This window comes from Pristiophorus japonicus, chromosome 4 (genome assembly GCF_044704955.1).
Source record: "Pristiophorus japonicus isolate sPriJap1 chromosome 4, sPriJap1.hap1, whole genome shotgun sequence".
NCBI lineage: Eukaryota > Metazoa > Chordata > Chondrichthyes > Pristiophoridae > Pristiophorus > Pristiophorus japonicus.
In genome coordinates, this window is record NC_091980.1 from 71,980,399 (window position 1) to 72,002,659 (window position 22,261).

Genomic DNA, 22,261 nt, shown 5'->3' on the forward strand with positions numbered 1-22,261 from the left:
TGGCGAGAGGGGAGGAGGGATGGCGAGAGGGGAGGAGGGATGGCGAGAGGGGAGGAGGGATGGCGAGAGGGGAGGAGGGATGGCGAGAGGGGAGGAGGGATGGCGAGAGGGGAGGAGGGATGGCGAGAGGGGAGGAGGGATGGCGAGAGGGGAGGAGGGATGGCGAGAGGGGAGGAGGGATGGCGAGAGGGGAGGAGGGATGGCGAGAGGGGAGGAGGGATGGCGAGAGGGGAGGAGGGATGGCGAGAGGGGAGGAGGGATGGCGAGAGGGGAGGAGGGATGGCGAGAGGGGAGGAGGGATGGCGAGAGGGGAGGAGGGATGGCGAGAGGGGAGGAGGGATGGCGAGAGGGGAGGAGGGATGGCGAGAGGGGAGGAGGGATGGCGAGAGGGGAGGAGGGATGGCGAGAGGGGAGGAGGGATGGCGAGAGGGGAGGAGGGATGGCGAGAGGGGAGGAGGGATGGCGAGAGGGGAGGAGGGATGGCGAGAGGGGAGGAGGGATGGCGAGAGGGGAGGAGGGATGGCGAGAGGGGAGGAGGGATGGCGAGAGGGGAGGAGGGATGGCGAGAGGGGAGGAGGGATGGCGAGAGGGGAGGAGGGATGGCGAGAGGGGAGGAGGGATGGCGAGAGGGGAGGAGGGATGGCGAGAGGGGAGGAGGGATGGCGAGAGGGGAGGAGGGATGGCGAGAGGGGAGGAGGGATGGCGAGAGGGGAGGAGGGATGGCGAGAGGGGAGGAGGGATGGCGAGAGGGGAGGAGGGATGGCGAGAGGGGAGGAGGGATGGCGAGAGGGGAGGAGGGATGGCGAGAGGGGAGGAGGGATGGCGAGAGGGGAGGAGGGATGGCGAGAGGGGAGGAGGGATGGCGAGAGGGGAGGAGGGATGGCGAGAGGGGAGGAGGGATGGCGAGAGGGGAGGAGGGATGGCGAGAGGGGAGGAGGGATGGCGAGAGGGGAGGAGGGATGGCGAGAGGGGAGGAGGGATGGCGAGAGGGGAGGAGGGATGGCGAGAGGGGAGGAGGGATGGCGAGAGGGGAGGAGGGATGGCGAGAGGGGAGGAGGGATGGCGAGAGGGGAGGAGGGATGGCGAGAGGGGAGGAGGGATGGCGAGAGGGGAGGAGGGATGGCGAGAGGGGAGGAGGGATGGCGAGAGGGGAGGAGGGATGGCGAGAGGGGAGGAGGGATGGCGAGAGGGGAGGAGGGATGGCGAGAGGGGAGGAGGGATGGCGAGAGGGGAGGAGGGATGGGGGGGATGGCGAGAGGGGAGGAGGGATGGCGAGAGGGGAGGAGGGATGGCGAGAGGGGAGGAGGGATGGCGAGAGGGGAGGAGGGATGGCGAGAGGGGAGGAGGGATGGCGAGAGGGGAGGAGGGATGGCGAGAGGGGAGGAGGGATGGCGAGAGGGGAGGAGGGATGGCGAGAGGGGAGGAGGGATGGCGAGAGGGGAGGAGGGATGGCGAGAGGGGAGGAGGGATGGCGAGAGGGGAGGAGGGATGGCGAGAGGGGAGGAGGGATGGCGAGAGGGGAGGAGGGATGGCGAGAGGGGAGGAGGGATGGCGAGAGGGGAGGAGGGATGGCGAGAGGGGAGGAGGGATGGCGAGAGGGGAGGAGGGATGGCGAGAGGGGAGGAGGGATGGCGAGAGGGGAGGAGGGATGGCGAGAGGGGAGGAGGGATGGCGAGAGGGGAAGAGGGATGGCGAGAGGGGAAGAGGGATGGCGAGAGGGGAAGAGGGATGGCGAGAGGGGAAGAGGGATGGCGAGAGGGGAAGAGGGATGGCGAGAGGGGAAGAGGGATGGCGAGAGGGGAAGAGGGATGGCGAGAGGGGAAGAGGGATGGCGAGAGGGGAAGAGGGATGGCGAGAGGGGAAGAGGGATGGCGAGAGGGGAAGAGGGATGGCGAGAGGGGAAGAGGGATGGCGAGAGGGGAAGAGGGATGGCGAGAGGGGAAGAGGGATGGCGAGAGGGGAAGAGGGATGGCGAGAGGGGAAGAGGGATGGCGAGAGGGGAAGAGGGATGGCGAGAGGGGAAGAGGGATGGCGAGAGGGGAAGAGGGATGGCGAGAGGGGAAGAGGGATGGCGAGAGGGGAAGAGGGATGGCGAGAGGGGAAGAGGGATGGCGAGAGGGGAAGAGGGATGGCGAGAGGGGAAGAGGGATGGCGAGAGGGGAAGAGGGATGGCGAGAGGGGAAGAGGGATGGCGAGAGGGGAAGAGGGATGGCGAGAGGGGAAGAGGGATGGCGAGAGGGGAAGAGGGATGGCGAGAGGGGAAGAGGGATGGCGAGAGGGGAAGAGGGATGGCGAGAGGGGAAGAGGGATGGCGAGAGGGGAAGAGGGATGGCGAGAGGGGAAGAGGGATGGCGAGAGGGGAAGAGGGATGGCGAGAGGGGAAGAGGGATGGCGAGAGGGGAAGAGGGATGGCGAGAGGGGAGGGGGAGAGAGGGGAGGGGGAGAGAGGGGAGGGGGCGGAGAAAGAGAGAAAGGGCGGGGGGGGGACGGCGGCGAGGTTGGACGGAGGCGGCGGCGGAGGGAAAGAGAAGGAGCGGGAGCATGAAAGAGAGGGAGCATGAGAGAGGAAGAGAGGGGGGAGGGAGGACAATCGCGTTGATTCTCTGGACAAAGAAAATGATAACAGTCTAAACAAGTACTGTTGCAATAAAGATACTAATTTGACCGCAAATGTTTTGTTGGTCGCTGCTATATTTGGTTTATTCTTAACAAAATCAGTTATTTTAGCATGTTTCATCTTGAATTGAATCACAAGTCCTCTTCTATTCATGCCAGACTAGTCAACATATTGTGCTAAACCAGTTGCTGGATGAGCACTGCACACAATATTGAAAAACAGAATCTTCAGTCTGTTGGAGTTCGAGGCCGGAATTCTAATCTGGAGGTGTGTGGGTAAGCGGAGACGAGAAAGCAGGCAAGCCCCGCCGAATTTAACAGCAGGGCCTGATTAGCATTTTCAAGCTGTTTCCCGCCAACAGCAAATCAGATGGAGGGGGAGGAGGCTGTCTGTCTGTCGGGTGGGTAGGCTTACAGCACTAGGCAGCAGAGAGGAGGGATCTGGGGGATGGTCAGAAGTTGTAGGAGGATTGGAGCTGTAGGATCGGGGTTGGAGCGGGGAGGTCGGAAATTGGGGACAGTGATCGGGGGCCGGTCGGAAAGCGGGTAGGTGATCGGGATTCTGCCTCGTTTCGCCTCCGTTAAAACCGGAAGCGGGCAGATTGGGGTCAAAAGTCCGTTTTTTAAGTCTTTAATCTCCCATCCAACCCCAACCCACCCATTTTTGGGGGGTTAAAATTTCCCCCAGAGACTCAGGAGTAATGTCACCATCTCAAAATTCTCACTATCCTCCCTAATTTAACTTCGGGTCAGGTCGGGCCAGCAAACTAATAGAGAGCTCAGTCTTAACTTTGTAAGCAGCTAGTCTTTTTCTAGCAAGAAACTTCGGATAGCGACCCTTGAAAAGCTCGATAATTCCAGCATCCATCGGTTGACACTTACTTAGAAGTGGTATTCTTTGGAAGGTTGACAAGTTCCACATTCATTCGGCCAGAAATTTCAGGATAAGCAGGGCAGTAAACCATAATAATTAACATGCTTCTACTTTGAGCTCTAGATCATCTGTCCAGAGATCAAATGTACTTCTCGGGTATCATACATGTCATTCTGATTTAAACGGGAAGTTATGCCTCCAGGGAAGTGCTGAACATTTTGAAACATCTTGGCTGTTCACTTTTTTAACCAAAGAACAGAAGTTTCTCAAATCGGTCCATATTGGCGCCCAGAAGAGTCACATGCTCCTTGCTCCATTTCCTATGAATGCACTCCTGCTGTGAAAGATCTAAGTCACCCTGGCAGAGGCTTCCATAAAGGTCCCACTTCAAGGAGATTGAACATGTCACAAGGTCGGCACTTTTAAAGTATTGCAGGTAGAATTGTTGAAAGCCTAAGTTGACCTGAAAAGAGATCACTGAATCCCAATACTTTTACAAATTACTATTTTATGCAGTAAAATTTGTTCTGAAATTCTGGAGAGATTTTTATTGCATGCTGCCATGAACTATTTAAGTTCTGCTCCAACATCATTGAGTCTAGAAGTGCACAACCGTTTCATGTCACTTCTAGACATTTCAAGACAGAATCCTATTCTTTGTAGATTTTGCAGATGACTTCCTGAGAGACACCATATTTCTTTGCTAATTTGATTCTATTTTCACAAAATAGCAGCTGCTAAGACCGATAAAATACTGTAATGCAACAGTTTCTCCTAAATAACTGCTCCTTGTAGAAAGCCCCGCCCTTGGAAAATGATGGGAGTAATTATAAGCAAACAATTCGCTAAAGTCAATCCGTGGTTGTTAAAATTTGCACACAAATGAAAACTTGAGGGTTGAAATACAGTATAACATTATTTAATCATTTGTTAACTGGGAACCACAAACTTTCATAACTTTAGATGAATTGTAACATTACATATCAATAATAGGCAAACTCAAATGTGTATAAGACATTCCAAGCACAGCTGGGACTGGCCACCAGTATATTATGCGGATTATAATAATAGGCTACTTAACATTAGGCAAACTGAACTGTATACAGTCTACCCAATACTGCTACTTGAGGTAATTATTTTGCATCAATAAAAATCCAATGTACATTTTCAACTATTAGGATTCATTAATTAAAAACTACAATGCAATCATGTGAGTTTTCAGGATTTTGGAGCATAGAATCATAGAAGCTTACACCACAGAAGATAGCCATTTGGCCCATCGTGTTTGTGCTGGCTGAAAAAGAGCTATCCAACCTAATTCCACTTTCCAGCTATTGGTCCGTAGCCTTGTAGGTTATGGCATTTCAATTGCCTATCCAAGTACTTTTTTTAATGCAGAGAGTTTCTGCCTTTCAACTAGTGAGTTCCAGACCCCCACCACCCTCTGGGTGAAAAACATTGTCCTCAACTCTCCTCTAATCCTTCTACTCCTTCGGATATTGCTAAATCATAATTCTGAAAGATAGTGAGGCCCGACATGCTATCCACAAACTTAAACATTTGTACAAAAAAAAACTTATGGCCAATTAAGTTTCATACAGAGATATGCTGAAGTAAACTTCCAAAATATCAAACAGACCCAAAATGAAAAATATGAGTCTTGCTTATTTAAATTAGACTTACTACACAGAAGTTTAAATTGACCTTTTTAATTAACTGGGACAGAATACCATTAACTTGCACTCTCCCCCCACATGACAATTGAGCAGATTCTTGTGTATCTATATTTATTATCTGGGGTTCTGAATGTGTCCATCAAATAAAAGTGTATCTCCAGGAAAACAAACCTGTATAAATATGGATGAAGCTGATTAACTCTCTTATATCTCATTGTAAATAATATACCTTTAGAGTCAACTTTTTATATTTCTGGGACAGTTCTGCTCTGATGACATTTCCATCAACAAAGGTAGGTTTCATCTGGTAAAACTTCACCATAGCTTGAGCCGCTTCGGGATAGGCCAATTCCACAAATCCCTATATTAAAACAGAAATAGATATTCATATTCATCTTGTAATTTTCTTTGTATGACTTGGTATACTCAGATCCAAATGAAGACATTCAAATCTAATGGCAAGCAATGTATTGTATATTGTAGAAAAAAAATGAGCAACAGTGAGTAGAATGGAATTAGCACAGGGAGACTGAAAGGTATGGAAGTGATAGCAGACAATTCTACAAACAGAATGTTGGTATACCCACCGGAACATTACAGAAACATCTATAGCGGTTATGTTGATGCTTTATAATTCATTGGTCAGACCACACTTTCAAACACTGCATTATTTTGGTTGCCATACTTCAAAGGGGGCATACATATATTTGTGGGGATGCAGAAAAAAGAATGATCCCAAATGTAATAGGGATGAGGGGTAGCTTAACTTCTAAAAAGGTTGACTAAAGATCTCTGAGGTTTATGAAGTATTAAATGGCTTAGATAAAGTGAACACAGAACAATATTTCAAGGTTAGTCAGGCCAGTTGATCAAGAGGACAGAAATTATAGGCAAGGTAGTGGAGTCAAAGGGTGAGTTGGACAACCGGAGGGCTGAGCTTCGATGAGCTTAACAGCCTTTTCTCATTAACTGTTTATGTTCTTGTGTCATAGTTAACATCAAACCTACTTGAAGGGAATCTGTCCGTTGTGAATGTCCTTGTGACACTAACGTATGATACATGCAGGAACTTGGAATAATTATTACATTTCCACAAGGTTTAACACAATACAAACGAATAACAGTTTCGCCACGGCTTGTACTTACCTCACCCTTTGACTTTATTAACAAGTAGTTAGTAACCTTTCCAAAAGGTTCAGCCAGCTTGATTAGGTCACGATTCATACATCTACCTCGCTGCAACTCGCTAATGTGAACTACTCGCCCAGGCTCATCATTAACATTCTAAGATAGGAGAAAAAGATTAGCAGCAAAAGGCATCTATTAAGTTTGAGTGCAGTAACACTAAGTTTACAAACTGTTCCAGATGCAATGCACTGAAAATGCCAGACATTGCTTTCTAGTTGTAATGGGACACTCAGTCAGTGCACAACACCCTAGATACGATGCATTCCCCAGGGCAGGCAGTAACGATTATTCCTCCCCATCACCCCAACCCGCACTCCACCCTAGATGCAATGCAATGCTCAGGTCACATTGTGCTTCCTAATGCAATATATGCTTAGACCACACAGTATATTCCAGGTATAATGTACTGCTCAGACACATAGTACTTCCTGGGCAATGTGTTATAATATTATAGTAAATGTATATTTGTCAGATGTCGCTGACACAAATAGCAAGTAGAGCTTTAATTAAAAAGGGCAGAAAATCATTACTGTAGCACTTTGTGCTCTTTGAATTCAATATTGAACTAAAAATTTAACTCGGGAGTTTGAATGCACTCCTAGTTTCCAGATCGAGTTCTTACAAAATTTGGATCCATTTAATATGATAGGAGGACATTTAATACAGGATTCTTCTTTAAAAGTCTTCTCATTTTGCTAATGTTCAAACTTTTATAGAAACAAGATTTAAAAATTCCTTCCCTCTTGAACAACAACAACAATTCTTGGTATATTTCCTTTCTGCTCCAAAACTCTGACAATGCATTTTCATGTGCAACTCATCAGTTAAAGGAAAAGTAGTATAATCTACTGGCCTCAGAGAAGGTACTTTAAAAAGTAGAAACCTTAAATCATATACAGGTTGAACCTCCCTTATCCAGAACTCCCTTTCCAGAACCAATCCCTGTCCAGAACCATTCCTGGCCACCGGGTGGCGCATATGCGCAGAACTCCGACATGAACAAATTGAAGTCCTTCCTTGCTGCCGACTCCCGCAATTGCTGATCTGACCCCGCGATCCACCACCAACCCCCCCGCCCCGGCACCCATGATCTCTCTGCTGCACTCCCAGCTCAAGCCAGCCAGCCCCAATATCCCCTTGCTCAGTACCTGTACCATCCAATTTATCATTACCACCCCTCATCCGGAAAAATCCCTTATCCAGAACAGGTCAGGTCCCGAGGTTTCTGGATAAGGGAGGTTTCAACCTGTATAACCTTGACCTCAATTGGCTTGAAAAATATACACAGGAAACCTCACCTATAAATATACCAACAAGCTGAGCATCAATTATACTAATGCCATTTATAGTAGCTACCTAGTTACACGTACAGATTGACTTGTAACAAGTCTGGTCATAATTTACACATTTTTCACAAACGAAAAATGATGATAGTAAACAAGAATATTTCTTTGATGTATGTACAACTTATTTTGTGAAGGGACACTAGCTGCTACCCCACCGTTCCTTAAGTTCCCACGTACAGCATGCACAATTCTGTGGAGCAGATAGAGCATGAAAAAGCAGGATTAGCTCTGCCAATCCTGTTTCATAAATATCCACAATTAGGTACAGGAGAGGAGCTCACTCACTCACCATCTGATCTTTCTTCATCCCAGACATCTGCTCAGTGCTTCCACAGCAGACATATTTCAAGTTCAGGCACTTACCATGTGGATACCTCTGGTGTCCCCCAAGGATCTATCTATGGCCCATTCCTATTTCTTTCCTACATGTTTCCTCTTGGTGACATCATCAGGAAACATGTCAGGTTCCCCATGTATGTTGACAACACCCAGCTCTACCTCACCACCACCTCTCTCAACCCCTCCACTGTCTTCAAATTGTCAAGATTGCTTGTCTGACATCTAGTACTGGATGAGCAGAAATTTCCTCCGACTAAATATTGGAAAGACCGAAGCCATCGCCTCCGGTCCCCACCCCCCCACCCCCAACACAAGGTTCTTTACTCACCAACTCCATTCCTCTCCCTGGCAACTGCCAGAGGCTGAACCAGAGAATTTGGTGTCAAATTTGACCCTGATGAGCTTCAGACCACATATCCGTGCCATCAACAAGACCACCAATTCCACATCCAAAACATCGCATAACTCTGTCCCTGCCTCAGCTCATGTGCTGCTGAAACCCTCATCCATGTCTTTGTCACCTCTAGATTTGACTATTCCAAAACACTCCTGGCTGGCCTCCCATCTGCCACCCTCCATAAACTTCAGCTGATCCAAAACTCTGCTGCCCATATCCTAACTCGCACCAAGTCCTGTTCATCCATCAGCCCTGTGCTCGTTGACCTACATTGGAACCCGGTTAAGACTTCGATTTTAAAATTCGCATTCTTGTTTTCATATCCCTCCGTGGCCTCATCCCTCCCAATCCCCCCCCCCCCCCCCCACTCCCACCACGATATCTGTGTTCCTCCAATTATGGCCTCTTGCACAACTCCGATTTCAATCATCCACCACTGGCAGCTGTGCCTTCAGCTGTCGAGGCCCTAAGCTCTGTAATTCTCTCTCTAAACCTTTATACCTCTCTTCCCTCCTTTAAGATGCTCCTGAAAACCTACCTCTTTGACCAAGCTTTTAGTCATCTGCCCTTATGTGGCTTGGTGTCATTTTGTTTGATAATGCTCCTGTGAAATGCCATGGGAAGTTTTACTATGTTAAAGGCACTACATAAATGCAAGTTGTTATTGAAAACTACAGATATTAATTCACAACCCAATGTGTTAATCATCACAACCACCCTCCCACCCCCATACAGATCAGTTAAAGATACTGAAAATACAGCAGTTTTGCTAATGTCAAATGACTAGTTAAGCCCTTTCCAAAACTAGATTTTACTCATGGTAATGAGTAACATTTATGTAGGAATTTTGCAGGAGTATGAAACACTAACCATTCTGAGTGGCTTCTTTAGTCTCTGAATGTTGTTGCCTTGCTTGTTATCCATTGGGCCTTTTCTACTTGATGCTAAAACAGAGAAAGAATTAAGCAACATCACTACAAAAAGACCTCTTATTTCCTTTATTTTCCTCTCAATTTCTTTTGTCTTCTTTTATATTTTTACTTCCCAAAGTTTTTTTGGAATAATGTGGTATAATGTCTGAAAACAATTGACAATCAAAACAATTTAGATTAATTATATCATGGTTATGAAGTGTTACATAAAGTTTACTGCGCAGGCACTAGCATATCAATGGGTTGAATCGCATTTTATCCTGTGTTAGAGAACCAAGACATAAAAAGGTTCAACAACAGTGGCTACATAAACATGTACAAAGCACGATGATGTGACTAATGCTATCAAGCTGGGATGGTCACATTGGGCTGCATATTAGATCCTGCCTGATTCGTAGAGCATTCCCCTACGTCGGCGCGATGTGGCTGCAGCGTTCCATCTACTAAACACACTGCAGCAATTCACCAAGGCTTCTTTGACAGCACCTCCCAAACCGACAACCTCTACCACCGAGAAGGACACGGGTAGCAAGCACATGGGAACTCCACCACGAACAAGTTCCCCTTCAAGTCATGCACTAACATGACTTGGAAATATATCGCCGTTCCTTCATCGTCGCTGGGTCAAAATCCTGGAACTGCCAGCCTAACAGCACTATGGCAATACCTTCACCTGCAGCGGCTCAAGGCGGCAACTCACCACCACCTTCTCAAAGGCAATAAATACTGACCTTGCCAGCGGCGCCCACATCCCATGAATGACGATCCTTTGTTATGATAGTTACCACGGGAAATTCGCCTACACTTCCCTAACATGATGGTATCCAAAAGGAGGAACTTCAACTATTTTAGTTGCGCACTTTATAGAAATGCCCCCTGCAAGGGGGGGTCACACTCCAAAATAATTTTTTTTACGGTGCCCCCTTTTTTTTTTTGAGGGCACCAACACACAAATTATACAAGTGCCTCCTGGCTAAGGGGGGGGGGGGGGGGGCAGCACTAAAACGGGCAAATTAAACTTTAAACTTAAATGATCAAATTAAAATTTGGTTGCAGGGGGATGATGCACTCCAGTCCCTCCGGCGCCCACCTCTCGCAGAAGGCCGCGAGCGTACCGGTGGACACCACGTGCTCCATCTCCAGGGACACCCTGACTCGGATGTAACCGTGGAAGAGAGGCAGGCAGTCGGGCTGAACAACCCCCTCGACCGCCCGCTGCCTGGACCGGCTGATGGCCCCCTCGGCCATGCCCAGGAGCAGTCCTACGAGCAGGCCTTCCGACCTGCCTGCTCCCCTCCGCACAGGGTGCCCAAAGATCAGGAGTTTGGGACTGAAGTGCAACCAGAATTTGAGGAGCAGCCCCTTCAAGTAATGGAACAGGGGCTGCAACCTCGCACATTCGATAAAAACATGGAACACGGACTCTTCCAGACCGCAGAAATTGCAGGCGGCCTGGGAGCCCGTGAACCGACTTAAAAACATATTTGCACAGGACTGCTCCGTGCAACACCCTCTAGGCCAAGTACCCAATAAATAGAGGGAGGACTCCCACGTAGAGTGCATTGGGGACCCTCGCCTCCTCCGGACGGCAGGATGGTGCGCCATGGCGTGTCCGGACAGCAGACGAGGATGACATGGTGGAGAGTGTGCAAGAGCAGCCCATACAGGAAACCCCTCCGCGCAGAACTGAAAGGCTTCATCAGACCATTCTGCAGATCAGATGTAAACTTGAAGCCTGGGTTAATTGCTTGTGAACAAAGATAACCCAAAGTAGTCGTTAATAAACTATATGGGTCTAGAGTATTCATGTAAGTAAAGTTTCTTATGCTGTGTGCCCGTTTCGACCTCTTTTCAGGAGACTACTATATTTGTTTTGCACCAGGAAAATAATGAGGAAGTCAATGGGTGGCTGTGCCTGGGAGTACCGGTAGAACTTATCTGGACAGGACGCGACTGAGCAAGTTACCCCCAACTATCTTGTTGCACGTCAGGCCCAGTATGGCATCCTTGCTACTCGCCACTTAAGCCTGAGGTTGGGTTATCATAGCTGGAGGTTTTCTCCCTCCACACTTTCGCCCTGTCTGTGCATCTTTACGGTGTCAGTCTTGCAAAGGGTCCATCTTCACGTTCAACGTCTAACCTTGGGATGAATATTACTTTAGGATTTCAAACATCCCCCGACTTCTCAGAACAACGGAACATGTGTTCAAAGATTCACCTGCAAGGGCCTCATGTATAACTTTGAAAACTGTTGTCACATAGGGCCTAGATTCCCAAGCAGTGCTGTACTTATTTACTGGATACCATCTGAACCATGAAATATTCCACCTGAATAGTCAGAAACCTATCTGGTGGAGGCAAGATGATAAACCATCCAGGCCAGAATCAGTCGCTATGAACTAAAGGTCTTTAGCCATGCTATAATCTACTGGTCTACTGTGTCTGCCAACCCAGCATAGGACTATTTGCACTAACCAGCTGCTCACATATGGGTTTACATGTACCTCTGCTGCCTCAGAAAAGTAGACCAATATCAGGACAAGCAGCAATACTTTGTACTGATTGAACTTCATCTCTTTTCTGAGAGATTATTGGATTCCCTGTATGGAAGCATACGTATGAGTCAGCCTTCCAGCTCGAATATGTGAACGATGCGGAAAGATGACCACCTTGAATGTGTGTCAGAATGAAGGAACTCAAAATCTTCATATACCCATGTTCAATCCCTATTGCAGGTTGAACCTCCCTTATCCAGAACCACCCCTTGTCCAGAACCATTCCCGGTCCCCGGGTGGCACACACGCAGAACTCTGACATGGACAAATTGAAGTAATTCCTCTCTGCCGACTCCCACAATCGCTGGCCTGACTCCGCGAACCGCCGCCCCACCCCACAATTTCTCAGCCCCAAGCCAGCCAGCCCTGATATCCCCTCGCTCAGTACCTGTACCATCCAATTTAACGTGACCACCCCTCGTCCGGAAAAATCTCTTATCCTGAACAGGCCAGGTCCCGAGGGTTCCGGATAAGGGAGGTTCAACCTGTAATATAATTCAGGTAGCACAAAGAATCCTTCAAAGCATTTATTGAGTCTTTCAATAGACAAATTAATTTTACGTTGGGAGATCACGCTAAGAATTTGGTTTGGAAATATTTAGTGGAAATTTTCTTTGTACTCCCACCATTGCTCCTACTGACTTGACTAATCCTAGTAAGTTGTTATCGGTCAACCCATATAAAGGTCATTATTAGTTTTCAATTGTTTGGGCAATTAAACCAATCTCAACACTGAGATTTTGCTGTGTGCAACTTGTTTTCCTATCTTTTTCTCACCCTTATTGCTTTACATTGAGGAACATGCTAAACTATCAAAATACATAACTATTTTGCTATGCAGAGTAAGATACACTTCCAAGAACTTAAAGCCAACTACGTTTCATTTAAATAGGATTTTATAAACTCTTAGAAAGTGGAGATAGCTGCTACCCTTGCTCAGTCTATTTGATACGCGAAGTTATAGCTTTAATGTGGAAAATCACAGCCCAGAACTGCTAAGGTCGAAGAAATATGGAAGAGTACGAACTCCTCTGCATTAGGTAACTTTTGAAAAATTGTTTAAGGCCACCGCTTTAAACCGCTGCAGTCTACGTAGTGTTGGCATGCCCACAATGCTGTTGGAGTGGGATCTCCAGGATCTTGATCCAACAGTCCTTTACGCTCCAGGGCCTGAAAGGCGACGATGAGGTCTCCAGTGTCCTGTTGCGATCCTCCAGTCGGGTTTTACGGCGGTGCTGAGCCGGACCACCGGGAAGAGCCGCACCAGGTGTGTGACACTGGCATGAGTTTGAGCTCCTATCCAATCCGTCCACCCGAAAGTGCGCCTGCAATGACCACCTGGGAAATCAAGAGTGGTCCGTGCTGGCAGTGGCGAGGAAGGTAACGCACTCCAAAAATAAGTGCGAGTGCTCTTTTAATTTTTTTTGTGAAGTCTGTTGTGGCAGGACAATGTTTTGAGAATTTTTTTTAAAGTTCTCACCCCCCGCCCTCCAGGCCTCTTTCGGAGTGCTCATAGCCCGACACTTCAATTTGCGAGTTTCCCATCCTTGTACCAAAGAGAGGTGTGCAACGCCTCCCTTAGTGCTGCGCCCCCTGACGCAGGGCTCAGATGCCCAAACTTAAGTACCAAGCAAGACACAAACTATTCCTGGCTAGAAACTTTCCCGCCCTGGCTCAGTTTCTGCTCCAAAAACAGAAAAGCCTAAAATCCAGCCCATTATGTCCAAGTCAGGATGGCGTGAGACTTCGAGGGGTACTTGGTGATAATGGTGCTCCCAGGCACCTGCTGCCTTTGTCTTTCTAGGTGGTGGACGTCACGCATTTGAGAGATTCTGACGAAGAAGCCTTGGTGGCCTGCTGCAATACATCCTCTGGATAGTACACAGTGCAGCCATAGTAGGCAGGTGGTGGAGGGAGTGGATGCTTAAGTTAGTGGATGGGATACTGATTAAGCAGACTTCTTGTCCTGGATAATATCGAGCTTCTTGAGTGTGGTTGCAGCTACCCCTATCCAGGCAAGTGGAGAATATTCCATCATATTTCTTACTTGTCTCTTGTATGTGGAAGAGGCTTTGGAGAGTCAGGTGGTGAGCCACTCAGCACAGAATACCCAGCCTCTGACCTGCTCTGGTTGCCATGGCATTTACATAGCTGTTCCAGTTACATTTCTGGTCAATGGTGACTCCCAGGATATTGAAGAGAAAAAAATTTGGATTTATATAGCGCCTTTCACGACCACGGGACATCTCAAAGCGCTTTACAGCTAATGAAGTACTTTTGGAGTATAGTCACTGTTGTAATGTAATTGATGGTGGGAGAGTCGGCGATGGTAATGTAACTGAATATCATCGGGAGGTGGTTAGGTTCCCTCTTGTTGGAGATGGTTATTACTGGTACTAGTGTGGTACAAATGTAAGTTTTATTCATCAGCCCATCCATCAGGATGTTGTCCAAATCTTCCAACAGGCGGGCATGGACTGCTTCATTATCTGAAGAATTGGGAATGTAGTTGAATACTGTGCAATCATCAGCAAACAGACCCATTTCTGACCTAATGTTGGAGGAAAGGTCAATGATGAAGCAGCTGAAGATAGCTGGGCCTAACACACTGCCCTGAGGAATGCCTGCAGTAACGTCCTGGGACTGAGATGATTGGCCTCCAACAAACACAATCGTCTTCCGTTGTGGCAGGTATGACATGTTGCAACTTAAGTTGTATACAGCAAAATGTTTGGATAGACATAGACATGAAAGGTATATAGGGTATCCATAACATTGAAAGTATGCATGTTCACGCTAAGAGTTTTTGGATCTCCCTTCCTTTATATATACACATGAACAGGCATACGGTTTGATGGTTTGTGTGATTTAGGAAATGAAAGAGAGGGGTATACTGTCTTGCTGTTTCCCTGCTTCTGAGGCAACGTTGAACCAGACCCTCGAGTTGCCTTATGTGATTGTGAGAGAAGATTGGTCTATCTGTTGTGCACAGCTCAGAGCTACAGTCTTCGTCTCTGGAAGCAAGCTCCTCAGCTGGTGTAGGTGCCCCTAATCCAGTAGCTTTGGCAGATTCTGAATCACTAATGCTCTCTACCTTAATGAGAAAAATTCCTAAAAGTATGGACTCCATTTGTGAAATACTTTCCCAGATCAGTTGGTCAGCAATTATTTATCTCTGCGACAGAATTCTGTGTTGCATGAACTGTTTGCTATTTGCACTTTACATATGCTTCAATACATTTTAAATCTGAAAGCTAAAAGCAAGATTTTAATCAAGGTATGTAATCCTAACAGCATTTAAAGATTAACATCGGTTTGCTTATACGGTCCCCACAGCTTATAGTGAGTGTGTCGCACAAACTCGAGTTGCTGCTATAGACGATGGCTGGTATAAAGCAGCAGCGGTAATAACATTTAAAATCATTGCACAAATAACTGATAGGTGAACAGTATAGACTAACACTGTTATTAACCTAAACATTTGCCAAAATTTAGTATTGACTTACACAAGATCTGTTCTGTGCGATAAATTATTAATGAAGTGTTTAAAAGATTTCCTGTGGATTTTATGCAAGAGTAACCAATTGATCAACCCTTAATATGAGCTGTAGTTTTATGCAAGCTTTTGCAGATTCTTTGTAAGATAACTCAGCACTGTTTTGTACTCACAGCAGTAAATCACAGTTACTTTTAATGTCTGAACCTTTGAGCAATGTGTATGGCCATTATTAGATTTATCAGCCTTAATTTCAATGGGATGAAAATAAAAAGTTCTTTTCCCAAAAGAATATACTTTATTAAAGACTGCCAGAGGCTCTTTTATTACATTCAGTGCACTTAACAAGGTGCTAAAGTAAATACAGCTGTTTCTGCCCAAAATAAATGGAGCACTTAAGATACTACAACTGGGAACTTTGAAATTGACATTAATGCAAATAGATCATGGTTATCGCTTTTTGGCTGATGTAAGTGACTGCCTGTTTTAAATGTGGATGTTTTGAGTGGTGGGGACTGCTTAAATCTGGTGCAATGTTTCATCTGATCAGAAGTCTTCTGGTTTGAACAAATATTCAAGGCTGAATTGAATTGCTTGTACACAGCAATGGGCACCAGTTTTCTGCACTGTGTAGAATACTAAAAATTACATTCCCCCTGCAACTTTAAAATGCAATAAGACAGTTGATGATTATTACCCCCATGGGATTCAATTCCTCCCAGCCCTCTGCTGGATGTGAGAAAGGATCCAGATGGTGGGGGGCCCAGAATACCTGGAGCCAGGTTTGTTGACTGCAAAACCAGTGGATCGGCCCTAGAAGTAATGAAAAGAATTTTAGGCAAGAGTTCATACACAAATCAGAAATAAAGCTGAAGTAAAATGGTATCGCATTAATCCTATTGCTAAAATAATTAGCTATAGGAAAAAATGTCTATATGTCTTGCTTATAAGTAATATAATTTCTGAACTTTAATGACTCAATCAAAAAGGATGGTTAAGACAGGCATCATAAAATAATTAAGCTGCCATTATAGTCCTCCTCCTCGTGCGGAAAAAGTTACAGCACTAGCAGCTAGCTGATTTCAGACAGGAAAGTATTAAATTTGAAAGAATTATGGACTCAAATGTGTATTATTGAGGCCAGGGAGATTTTAAAATAAAACAAATACTGGAAACACAGCAGAGAGAAACCTACTCCTAGAAAATTCTGCAAATAGATTTAAAAGCAGCTCCATGAAGGACTCAAGTACTGATTGGCAAAGTGTACTCACTTCCAATCTAAAAAAAACTGTCCATGAACAACATCAATTACATGCAAAATACACAAAATCATAAACTATGACAATAATCCAATCCTTCTGTTCAAAATTTAACAGTTATCCAAAAAAATCACTTACAACTACTGCAGGTAACAGATCATATTGTAGCACCCCTGTACATAATCTAACATTCTAATGTTATACCAAATTATACCAAGGTTGTACAAAAAACTGCTGGTCACACTAAAAGCCTACATCTTCAGGCCAGTTTGAATCATACTAAAGCACAAAAACTGCTTAAGGTGGCGGCTTACAGATCATCTCTAAAACAATCTTCCACATATTAGCCCATGAATTGGAGCGCATGTGAAAAAGGAATTTGATTTTCCTTGGTAAGCTTGATTTCCCTTGTTGACCTCTGCCTTGCAATGGAGTTAAGGTTGTGAGTGCAAAACAGAACATTTGTTCATTGATGCTCATCATCATCGGGACCATAGCGTCAACCCATTGGATTATGATGCATTTATTTGCTTCTGTAAAGACGAACACTGACAAGACAGGTAAAGACCATCTGGTCCATCGAGCCTGTCACACACAATTGCGATACCTTGTCTATCACAGCATTAACACTTCACCCCACCCCAAACCATGTGATCTCCTGGGAGAAGAACAAAACCAGATAAAAAAAAACCCAGGCCACTTTAGGGGGGGGAATAAATCTGGGCAATTACTCTAGGCAATCAAAACTAGTCCAGGAGATCACCTGTAGAGTACCTACCTTCAGGCCAAAAAAAAGAGGTGATCTCTGCCGCAGCCAGAAACAAATCCAGCTTTCGCTTGAAGGAATTCAGCAAGTTTGCATCCACCACAGGAAACAGCAGCTTGGTCCAGAGGTCTACTATTCTCTGGGAAAAGAACCACCTCCAGACATCTAACCTAGATTTAAGTCCCATACAACTTAAATGTGACCCCCCTGGTCCTGCCTAACCTATTTAATTGAAATAAACTGTCAGCTGGAACACTGTCTATTCCCTTCATTATCAGATCCCCCCGCTCCCCCACCCGAAGTCTACGCTGCTCTAAGGTATAGAGTCCCAACTCTTTTAACCTATCTTGATAACTAAAATGCTTTAGACTTGGAATTAGTCTAATGGCCCTTTTCTGCACCCTTTTCAGAGCCTCAGTATCATTCACCATGTGAGGGGACCAAAACTGGACATAGTATTCCAAGTGCGGCCTGACTAAAGTCTTGTGCAAGGACAAAAGAGTATGCCTTGTCTTATACGCAATTGTCCTATGGATACACCCCAAAACCCTATTTGCTCTCGCTATCACTGCATGGCATTGCTCATGTACCTTTAAGGATGTATGCAGCAGAATGCCCAAATCTCTTTCTATCTCCATTATCTTCAATGCATTTCCCTGGAGGGTGTATGAATGTTGAGCAATTGCCCTGCCCAAGTGCATAACACTGCACTTATCTGAATTTGCAAATTGTGCACCCAACCCCAAAATCCAGATCATTAATAAAAATAGTAGAAAGCAACGGTCCCAACACTGTTCCTTGCAGGACACCACTGGTGACCGGTCTCCAGTCTCCAAAAGATCCAAATCCATCTATAACTAGTCTTTGCTTGCGTCCTGCCAGCCAGTTCTGAATCCAACTCAATATATTTCCACTAATACCAGAAGATCCGATCTTATAGAGAAGCCTCTTATGCGGAACCTTGTCAAAAGCTTTTTGGAAATCTAAGTAGACAATGATTACTGGTTTTCTTCACCCACCAACTCTAACGTTTTCAAAAAAATATTAGACTTGAGACGTATGACCTCTTTTTTTAATGAAGCTATGTTGGGTGTCCTCAATATGTCCCTCCCTATCCAAGTATTCATATATTCCATCCCTTATGATTCCTATAAGCATCTTACCTATTACTGATGTTAAACTAATGGACCTATAGTTACCCGGGTCTGTCTGGTCACCTTTTTTAAAGAATGGGAACTACATTAGTCTCCTTCCAATCTGTAGGAACCATTCCAGAGTGCAGTAAGTTATTACAAATACAGACCAGGGGCTCACACAGTACATGTCCCGTCTCCCAGAGGACTCTTGGATGGAGATCATCCAGCCTGGCTGCTCGAGGTGATTATGGTACTATTTTAGTAGTGCCAAATCTGTTGGTTTAATTTTTTAATACATTCGTAAAGTATCGATTTTCAAGATCTTAATTCTGTCTTAAACAATATGTTCACCTATGTTAAAGTTATGAACAAAACTAGTATCACTAAATTATAATATTCGAGCATCATCTTCAAGGAGAGAGGGTAAGCAGGAGGGAGGGAGGAGAGCGTGGAGGGGGAGAGAGGGAGAGCAGGGGAGGGGAGGGGTGAGGGGGAGAGTGGAGGGGTGGGGGGGGTAGAGCGGAGAGGTGGGGGGGGTAAAGCGGAGGGGTGGGGGGATGGGGGAAAGAGAGTGGAGTTGTGGGGGGATGGGGGAAAGAGAGCGGAGGGGTGGGGGGATGGGGGAAAGAGAGCGGAGGGGTGGGGGGATGGGGGAAAGAGAGCGGAGGGGTGGGGGGATGGGGGAAAGAGAGCGGAGGGGTGGGGGGGGGGGAAAGAGAGCGGAGGGGTGGGGCCGGAGGGGGAGAAGAGAGCGGAGGGGGGGCGAGCGGCGGGGAGAGGGGGCGAGCGGCGGGGAGAGGGGGCGAGCGGCGGGGAGAGCGGAGGGGAGAGGGGGCGAGCGGAGGGGAGAGGGGGCGAGCGGAAGGGAGAGGGGGCGAGCGGAAGGGAGAGGGGGCGAGCGGAAGGGAGAGGGGGCGAGCGGAAGGGAGAGGGGGCGAGCGCAGGGGAGAGGGGGCGAGCGCAGGGGAGAGGGGGCGAGCGCAGGGGAGAGGGGGCGAGCGCAGGGGAGAGGGGGCGAGCGCAGGGGAGAGGGGGCGAGCGCAGGGGAGAGGGGGCGAGCGGAAGGGAGAGGGGGCGAGCGGAAGGGAGAGGGGGCGAGCGCAGGGGAGAGGGGGCGAGCGCAGGGGAGAGGGGGCGAGCGCAGGGGAGAGGGGGCGAGCGCAGGGGAGAGGGGGCGAGCGCAGGGGAGAGGGGGCGAGCGCAGGGGAGAGGGGGCGAGCGCAGGGGAGAGGGGGCGAGCGCAGGGGAGAGGGGGCGAGCGCAGGGGAGAGGGGGCGAGCGCAGGGGAGAGGGGGCGAGCGCAGGGGAGAGGGGGCGAGCGCAGGGGAGAGGGGGCGAGCGCAGGGGAGAGGGGGCGAGCGCAGGGGAGAGGGGGCGAGCGCAGGGGAGAGGGGGCGAGCGCAGGGGAGAGGGGGCGAGCGCAGGGGAGAGGGGGCGAGCGCAGGGGAGAGGGGGCGAGCGCAGGGGAGAGGGGGCGAGCGCAGGGGAGAGGGGGCGAGCGCAGGGGAGAGGGGGCGAGCGCAGGGGAGAGGGGGCGAGCGCAGGGGAGAGGGGGCGAGCGCAGGGGAGAGGGAGCGAGCGGAGGGGAGAGGGGCATGGGAGATCGCTCAGGGGCGGGAGAACGCGGGGGGGGGGGAGCACGCAGGGGGAAAGGAAGGGAGGGGGGGCGGGGACGGGAGCGAGCGAGGGGGGGCGGGGACGGGAGCGAGCGAGGGGGGGCGGGGACGGGAGCGAGCGAGGGGGGGCGGGGACGGGAGCGAGCGAGGGGGGGCGGGGACGGGAGCGAGCGAGGGGGGGCGGGGACGGGAGCGAGCGAGGGGGGGCGGGGACGGGAGCGAGCGAGGGGGGGCGGGGACGGGAGCGAGCGAGGGGGGGCGGGGACGGGAGCGAGCGAGGGGGGGCGGGGACGGGAGCGAGCGAGGGGGGGCGGGGACGGGAGCGAGCGAGGGGGGGCGGGGACGGGAGCGAGCGAGGGGGGGCGGGGACGGGAGCGAGCGAGGGGGGGCGGGGACGGGAGCGAGCGAGGGGGGGCGGGGACGGGAGCGAGCGAGGGGGGGCGGGGACGGGAGCGAGCGAGGGGGGGCGGGGACGGGAGCGAGCGAGGAGGGGCGGGGACGGGAGCGAGCGAGGGGGGGCGGGGACGGGAGCGAGCGAGGGGGGGCGGGGACGGGAGCGAGCGAGGGGGGGCGGGGACGGGAGCGAGCGAGGGGGGGCGGGGACGGGAGCGAGCGAGGGGGGGCGGGGACGGGAGCGAGCGAGGGGGGGCGGGGACGGGAGCGAGCGAGGGGGGGCGGGGACGGGAGCGAGCGAGGGGGGGCGGGGACGGGAGCGAGCGAGGGGGGGCGGGGACGGGAGCGAGCGAGGGGGGCGGGGACGGGAGCGAGCGAGGGGGGGCGGGGACGGGAGCGAGCGAGGGGGGGCGGGGACGGGAGCGAGCGAGGGGGGGCGGGGACGGGAGCGAGCGAGGGGGGGCGGGGACGGGAGCGAGCGAGGGGGGGCGGGGACGGGAGCGAGCGAGGGGGGGCGGGGACGGGAGCGAGCGAGGGGGGGCGGGGACGGGAGCGAGCGAGGGGGGGCGGGGACGGGAGCGAGCGAGGGGGGGCGGGGACGGGAGCGAGCGAGGGGGGGCGGGGACGGGAGCGAGCGAGGGGGGCGGGGACGGGAGCGAGCGAGGGGGGGCGGGGACGGGAGCGAGCGAGGGGGGGCGGGGACGGGAGCGAGCGAGGGGGGGCGGGGACGGGAGCGAGCGAGGGGGGGCGGGGACGGGAGCGAGCGAGGGGGGGCGGGGACGGGAGCGAGCGAGGGGGGCGGGGACGGGAGCGAGCGAGGGGGGCGGGGACGGGAGCGAGCGAGGGGGGGCGGGGACGGGAGCGAGCGAGGGGGGGCGGGGACGGGAGCGAGCGAGGGGGGGCGGGGACGGGAGCGAGCGAGGGGGGGCGGGGACGGGAGCGAGCGAGGGGGGGCGGGGACGGGAGCGAGCGAGGGGGGCGGGGACGGGAGCGAGCGAGGGGGGGGCGGGGACGGGAGCGAGCGAGGGGGGGGCGGGGACGGGAGCGAGCGAGGGGGGGCGGGGACGGGAGCGAGCGAGGGGGGGCGGGGACGGGAGCGAGCGAGGGGGGCGGGGACGGGAGCGAGCGAGGGGGAGCGGGGACGGGAGCGAGCGAGGGGGAGCGGGGACGGGAGCGAGCGAGGGGGAGCGGGGACGGGAGCGAGAGAGGGGGAGGGGGGACGGGAGCGAGCGAGGGGGAGCGGGGACGGGAGCGAGCGAGGGGGAGCGGGGACGGGAGCGAGTGAGGGGGAGTGGGAAAGCGAGTGAGTGAGTGAGGGGGAGCGGGAAAGCGAGTGAGTGAGGGGGTAAGGGGAGGAGGCGGCCGGAGGACGGCAGGGCGAGAGCCGGGGGGGGGGGGGGTGAGGGCAGGGCGAGAGCCGGGAGGGGAGGGCAGGGCGAGAGCCGGGAGGGGAGGGCAGGGCGAGAGCCGGGGGTGGGGGTGGGGGGAGGGCAGGACGAGAGCCTGGGGGGGGGGGGGGGGGGGCGAGGGCAGGGCAGGGCGAGACGGCGGGAAGGGAGTGAGGGAGAGAGGGAGGGGTTAGGAGAGGAAGAAAGAGAGGACATCGGCGTTGATTCTATAGACGAAGATAATGATAACAGTCTGAACAAGAACTGTTGCAATTAAGATACTA

The 22,261-nt window shown here is 50.8% G+C and overlaps 1 protein-coding gene across 2 annotated transcripts in view; it reads right to left on the bottom strand.

Annotated features, from left to right (window-relative positions):
- LOC139262958 (matrin-3-like) overlaps window positions 1-22,261 on the bottom strand; it is an 81,733-nt gene that overhangs the window by 27,075 nt on the left and 32,397 nt on the right. For both annotated transcript variants that reach the window (XM_070878337.1, XM_070878338.1), the window contains 4 exons: window positions 16,117-16,232; window positions 9,307-9,380; window positions 6,313-6,450; window positions 5,396-5,527 (listed from right to left, as the gene is read on the bottom strand). In XM_070878337.1, the coding sequence (XP_070734438.1) occupies window positions 5,396-5,527; window positions 6,313-6,450; window positions 9,307-9,380; window positions 16,117-16,232 (460 nt within the window). The remainder of the gene's footprint in view (window positions 1-5,395; window positions 5,528-6,312; window positions 6,451-9,306; window positions 9,381-16,116; window positions 16,233-22,261) is intronic.